Here is a 7,099-nt window from a genome sequence, read left to right as displayed (position 1 = left end):
TAACATACACAGCAGAGCGTGCCACTCAAATGAGAACAGGATCTATTTCAACAGCCTTCAATTCAGTACCTACTGATCAAGACATCATATCCAAACTCACAAGTGCATTTAAAGGCCCAAGATCCACTACTGAAGATACCAGTTACACACCGACAAATTGGCTTTCCATCTCTAAAGCTCCAATTTCAAAAGACACTGTTACATTGACTACAATCACAGCACAAAGCACAACAGATGAGCAGTTATCATCCACTGTTGAAGAAAGTACTCAAATGGAGAAAACCTCTATGTCCACTATCCAGAGCGTCTTTTCTACCCCTTCTGAAGTAACAAATGAACTATCATTTTCATGACAACAGATGATAGTTCTGTGACATATCAAGACAATACGGAAGAAAATATACCTTCCGCCTCTATAGAGACAAAAGCCGCTCCTCATGATGATGATGATGACTCTACAACTTTACAATTTCATAGTACAACAGAAAACCCATCATCTACAAAGGTAACAAGACTTGATTTACTCTCTTCTGTCACTGACATGACAGGCCAATTGACCTCTACCAAAATGACAAACACAACCATTGACTGTCAGTCAAACCCAAAATGAAATGCAGAATATTTCTAATTCACTAGACGGAAGTCTTATATCCACTGATGTGGATACCACTTTATTGGACAATACGATCATCACTTCACTTGCAACAGAACAAAGAACAGCCTTTGGTTCGACAACCACCAATGTTGTCTCCAATAACGAAGAGACTACTCCCTCATTGACAGCATCCATCACATCAGGTCAACAAACTCTCACAAATGTAGACAAAACTTCAGCTTTAGCCAATCCTAGTTCTACAAGTAAAAGCACCACTGTAAAGCCATCGACTAATACAGAGCATGAACAGGTAATGTCAACTGTAAAAATTAACAACGAGGAACAAACAATGTTTGGCTTCACATCAACGAGTCATCTTTCTACTAATGAAGATAGTACAGCTGAAGACACAACCACATCCACATCAGGCAGTAGTTTAACATACACAGCAGAGCGTGCCACTCAAATCGGAACAGGATCTATTTCAACAGCTTTCCATTCAGTACCTTATGACCAAGACTTCACATATAAACTCACAAGTGCATTTAAAGATCCAGAGTCCACTGCTGAAGATACTAGTTACACACAGACTAACTGGCTTTCAAACTCAAAAGCTCCAATTTCAAAAGCAACTGATACATCGACTGCAATGACAGCACACAGCACCACAGGTAGGCTGTTATCATCTACTATTCAAGAAGGTACTCAAATGGAGAAAACATCTGTCTCCATTATTAGAAGCATCTTTCCCACTGGTTCTGAAGTAACAAGTGAACTATCACTTTCATTCACAACAGATGAAAGTTCTGTGACATCTCAAGGAATCACTACTGGAGAAAATACACCTTCTGCTTCTGTAGACACAAAAGCTACTCCTCATGATGATGACTCTACAATCGTACCTTTTCACAGTACAACAGAAAACCCATCACCTACTCAGGTAACAACAGTTGATTTACTCCATCCAGTCACTGACATGACAGGCCCATTGACCTCTACCAAAACAAGAACACAACCATTGACTGTCAGTCAAACTCAAAATGAATTGCCGAGTGTTTCCAATTCACTACAAGGAAGTCTCCTTTCTACTGATATGGATACCGCATTCAGCGCAATAGATGAGAAGTTATCATCCACTGTTGAAGAAAGTACTCAAATGGAGAAAACCTCTATGTCCACTATCCAGAGCGTCTTTCCTACTCGTTCTGAAGTAACAAATGGACTATCATTTTCATTGACAACAGATGATAGTTCTGTGACATACCAAGGCACTACAGAAGGAAATATACCTTCTGCTTCTGTAGACACAAAAGCCGCTCCTCATGATGATGACTCTACAATCATACCCTTTCATAGTACAACAGAAATCCCATCACCTACTCAGCTAACAACAGTTGATTTACTCTCTGCGGTTACTGATATGACAGGCCCATTGACCTCTACGAAAATGAGAACACAACTATTGACTGTCAATCAAACCTCAAATGAAATGCAGAATATTTCTAATTCACTACAAGAAAGGCTTATATCTACTGATGTGGATACCACTTTCGTGGACAGTACTATCATCGCTTCCGTGGCAACAGAACAAAGAACAGGCGTTGATTCTACAACCCCCAATGTAGTATCCAATACTAATGAGACTACTCTGTCGTTGACAGCATCCATCACAACAGATCAACAAACTGTCACAACCTCTGTCAAAACTTCAATGTTTGGCAATCTGTCTCCCACAAGTAAAGGAACTACTATAATATCAACTTCAAATACAGAGCATGAGGATTTAACGTCTACTGCAAAAATTAACACTGAGGAACAAACAATGTTTGGCTTCACATCAATGGGTCATATTTCTGCTTATCAAGATAATATAGCTGAAGACACAGCCACCAAGAGTCTGAAGAGAACAGGATCTATTTCAACGGTCTTCAATTCAGTACCTACTGATCAAGACATCATATCCAAACTCACAAGTGCATTTAAAGGCCCAAGATCCACTACTGAAGATACCACTTACACACCGACAAATTTGCTTTCAAACTCTAAAGCTCCAATTTCAAAAGACACTGTTACATTGACTACAATCACAGCACAAAGCACAACAGATGAGCAGTTATCATCCACTGTTGAAGAAAGTACTCAAATGGAGAAAACCTCTATGTCCACTATCCAGAGTGTCTTTTCTACTCGTTATGAAGTAACAAATGGACTATCATTTTCATTGACAACAGATGATAGTTCTGTGACATATCAAGGCACTACGGAAGGAAATATACCTTCCGCTTCTATAGAGACAAAAGCCGCTCCTCATGATGATGGTGTCTCTACAACTTTACTATTTCATAGTACGACAGAAAACATATCATCTACGCAGGAAACAAGAATCAATTTACTCTCTTCTGCTACTGACATGACAGGCCCATTGACCTCTACCAAAACGACAACACAACCATTGACTGTCAGTCAAACCCAAAATGAAATGCAGAATATTTCTAATTCACTACAAGAAAGTCTTATATCTACTGATGTGGATACAATTTTCACGGAAAATACGATCATCACTTCACTTGCAACAGAACAAGGAACAGCCTTTGGTTCGACAACCACCAATGTTGTCTCCAGTAACGAAGAGACTACTCCCTCATTGACAGCATCCATCACATCAGATCAACAAACTCTCACAACTGTAGACAAAACTTCAGCGTTTGCCAATCCTAGTGCTACAAGTAAAAGCACCACTGTAAAGCCATCGACTAATACAGAGCATGAGCAGTTAACGTCAACTGTAAAAATTAACACTGAAGAACAAACAATGTTTGGCTTCACATCAACGAGTCATCTTTCTACTTATGAAGATAATACAGCTGAAGACACAACCACCTCCAAATTAGACAGTAGTTCAACATACACGGCAGAGAGTGCCAATCAAATGAGAACAGGATCTATTTCGACAGCCTTCCATTCAATACCTACTGATGAAGATGTCATATCAGATGAGATGTCATTATCCACTATTGAAGAAGGTACTCAAATGGAGAAAACATCTGTGTCAACTATCAGAAGAGTCTCCCCTGCTGGTTCTGAACTAAAAACTGGACTATCATTTTCATTAACAACAAATGATAGTTCTGTGACATATGAAGGCACTACAAAAGGAAATACGCCTTTCGATACCCAAGACACAAAAGCCACTCTTGATGATGATGACTCTACAACTCTAGCTTTTCATAGTACAACAGAATACCTATCATCTACGGAGGAAACAGCATTTTATTTACTCTCTGCTGTCACTGACAGGACAGGCCCATTGACCTCTACTGAAATGAAAACAGGGCAATTGACTGTCAGCAAAACCCAAAATGATGTGCAGAGTATTTCAAATTCACTACAAAGAAGCCATATATCTACTGAAATGGATACCACTTTCATGGACAGTGCAACTATCACTTCAGTTGCAACAGAAAAACAAACAGGCTTTGGTTCTACAACCACCAGTGTAGTTTCCAATAATGAAGAGACTAGTCCCTCTTTGACAGCATCCATAACTTCAGATCAACAAACTCTCACAACCTTTGACAAACCTTCAACATTTGGCAATCTGCCTGCTACAAGTAACAGAATATCTGCATTGCCATCTTCATATACAGAGCAAGAGGATTTGTCGTCTACAGTAAAAATTAACAATTGGGATCAAACAATGTTTGGCTACACATCAACAAGACATCTTTCTACATATCAAGATAATACAGCTGAAGACACAACCACCTCCACATTAGGCAGTAGTTCAATATACACGGCAGAGCGTGCCACTCAAATGAGAAGAGGATCTATTTCAACAGCCTTCAATTCAGTATCTACTGATCAAGACGTCATATCCAAACTCACAAGTGCATTTAAAGGCCCAATGCCCACTGCTGAAGATACTAGTTACACACCGACAAATTGGCTTTCAAATTCTAATGCTCCTATTTCAAAAGACATTGTTACATTGACTACAACCACAGCACAAAGCACAACAGATGAACAGTTATCATCCACTTTTGAAGAAGGTACTCAAATGGAGACAACCTCTATGTCCACTATTCAAAGCATCTCTCCTACCGGTTCTGAAGAAACAAATGGACTAGCATTTTTATTGACAACAATTGATAGTTATGTGACATACGAAGGCACTACCGAAGGAAATACATCTTCTGCTTCTGTAGACACAAAAGCCACTCATCATGATGATGACTCTACAACTTTATCTTTTCATAGTACATCAGAAAACCCATCATCTACACAGGCAACAACAGTCGATGTACTCTCTACTGTCACTGATATGACAGGCTCATTGAACTTCACCGAAACGAGAACAGGACCATTGACTGTCAGTCAAACCCAAAATGAAATGCAGAGTATTTCTAATTCAGTACAAGGAAATCTTGTATCTACTGATAATGATACCACTTTCATGGACAGTACGATGATCACTTCAGTTGCAGCAGAAAAAACAACAGGCCTTGGTTCGACAACCACTGATGTATTTTCAAATAGTGAAGAGACTTCATCCTCTTTGTTAGTATCCATCATATCAGATCAACAAACTGTCACAACCTTTGACAAAACTTCAACGTTTGCCAATCTTTCTGCTACAAATAAAAGAACCACTGTAATGCCATCTACAAATACAGAGCATGAGCATTTAACATCTACTGTAAATATAAATGCAGATGAACAAACAATAGTTGGCTTCACATCCACGAGTGTTCTTTCTACTTATGAAGACAATACAGCTGAAGACACAACCGCCTCCACATTAGGTAGTAGTTTAACATACACGGCACAGAATGCCACTGAAATGAGAACAGGATCTATTTCAAACTCTAAACTCACAGGTGCAATGAAAGTCCCAATGTTCACTGCTGAAGACACCAGTTATGCAGAAACAAATTGGAGTTCACACTCTAATTCTCGAAGTTCAAAAGCCACTGATAGATCGAGTACAATCACAGCACAAAGCACAACAGATGAGCTGTTATCATCCACTGTTGAAGAAAGTAGTCAAATGGAGAAAACGTCAATGTCAACTATCCCAAGCGTCTTTCCTAGTCGTTCTGAAGTAACAAATGGACTATCATTTTCATTGACAACAGATGATAGTTCTGTGACATACCAAGGCACTACGGAAGGAAATACAACTTCCGCTCCTATAGACACAAAAGTCACTCCTAATGATGATGACTCTACAACTTTACTATTTCATAGGACAAAAGAAAAGCCATCATCTACACAGGTAACAACAGTTGATTTACTCTCTTCTGTCACTGACATGACAGGCTCATTGACCTCTACCAAAATGAGAACAGGACTATTGACTGTCAGTCAAACCAAAAATGAAATGCAGAGTACTTCTATCCTACCGCAAGGAAGCCTTATATCTACTGATATGGATACCACTTTTATTGACAGTGTAATCATCACATCAGTTGCAACAGGAATAGGACCAAGCTTTGGTTTGACAACCACCAATGTAGTTTCCAATAATGAAGAGACTACTCCCTCTTTATCAGCATCCATCACATTAGATCAAAAAACTGTCACAACTAGTGAAAAAGACTCAACAATTGCCAGTCTTTCTCTTACAAGCAAAAGAACGGTAATGCCATCTATAAACTCAGAGCATGAAGATTTAACGTCTGTTAAAATGGACACTGATGAACAAATAATTTTTAGAGACCAATCTTCGAGTGATCTTTCTACTAATGAAGATAGTACAACCATAGAAACGACTTCCTCTACATCAGGTAGTAGTTTAATGTACTCGGTTGAGAATACCATGGGGACAAAATCTATTTCAACAGCCCTCCATTCAGTATCTGGCGATGAAGACGTCAGTGAAACTCGAAGACAGACTGCTTCTTTACTAACAACACTGGTTTCAGTCTCTTCTAATAAATTAGTTTCCGATGATATCAACACCACACCAAAAACAAAAACCTTTAGCAGACAATACGAAATTTCAGAGTCCATTATTCAAGATACTCAAGACAGTACAGAAATTCATCCTACAACTTTAATAGCAAGTGTAGCTTCTGTTGGTGGAAATGCAAACACAAGATTGTCAACTTCAGACGGAAAATATGTAATATCATCGTCAAGTATTGAAAATAATACTGGAATGCAGAAACCTTCGGTCTCACTAACGAGGAAAGTAACTCTACCAGTCGAAGATAAGTCAGCTACGGAAACTACTGATGCTTTCATTCAAACTTCTCACACTTTGATGTCTACCCGCGAGGTATCATCCAGCAGACTATCGACGTTTGGTGCAGGTTCGACTTCTCGCAACAGTACACAAGGTTAATATATAATTCATTGAGAAAATTCTAATGTTAGTGTTAGTCAATATAATTTCACTAAAATAATTATAGAAGAAGTTCGTGTGTAGCCGTATTTTTCTAAGGGTCCTTTCAAATCAGCATTGCATTTTTCTTAAAAATCTTCCCGCACAGCAGAACATAA

At 38.9% G+C, this 7,099-nt stretch overlaps 1 protein-coding gene across 1 annotated transcript in view; it reads left to right on the top strand.

Moving 5' to 3' along the window:
• The first annotated feature begins 37 nt into the window (after window positions 1-37).
• The window catches only part of LOC139141716 (uncharacterized), a 24,625-nt gene continuing 17,563 nt past the window's right edge, over window positions 38-7,099 (top strand). Inside the window, exon 1 of the mRNA XM_070711325.1 lies at window positions 38-6,936. Within this exon, the coding sequence (XP_070567426.1) occupies window positions 612-6,936 (6,325 nt within the window). The 5' untranslated portion in view covers window positions 38-611. The remainder of the gene's footprint in view (window positions 6,937-7,099) is intronic.

This window comes from Ptychodera flava, chromosome 10, assembly GCF_041260155.1.
Source record: "Ptychodera flava strain L36383 chromosome 10, AS_Pfla_20210202, whole genome shotgun sequence".
Taxonomy (NCBI): Eukaryota; Metazoa; Hemichordata; class Enteropneusta; family Ptychoderidae; genus Ptychodera; species Ptychodera flava.
Note: the sequence above shows the minus strand (reverse complement) of the source record. Positions and strands in the feature narration are given on the sequence as shown.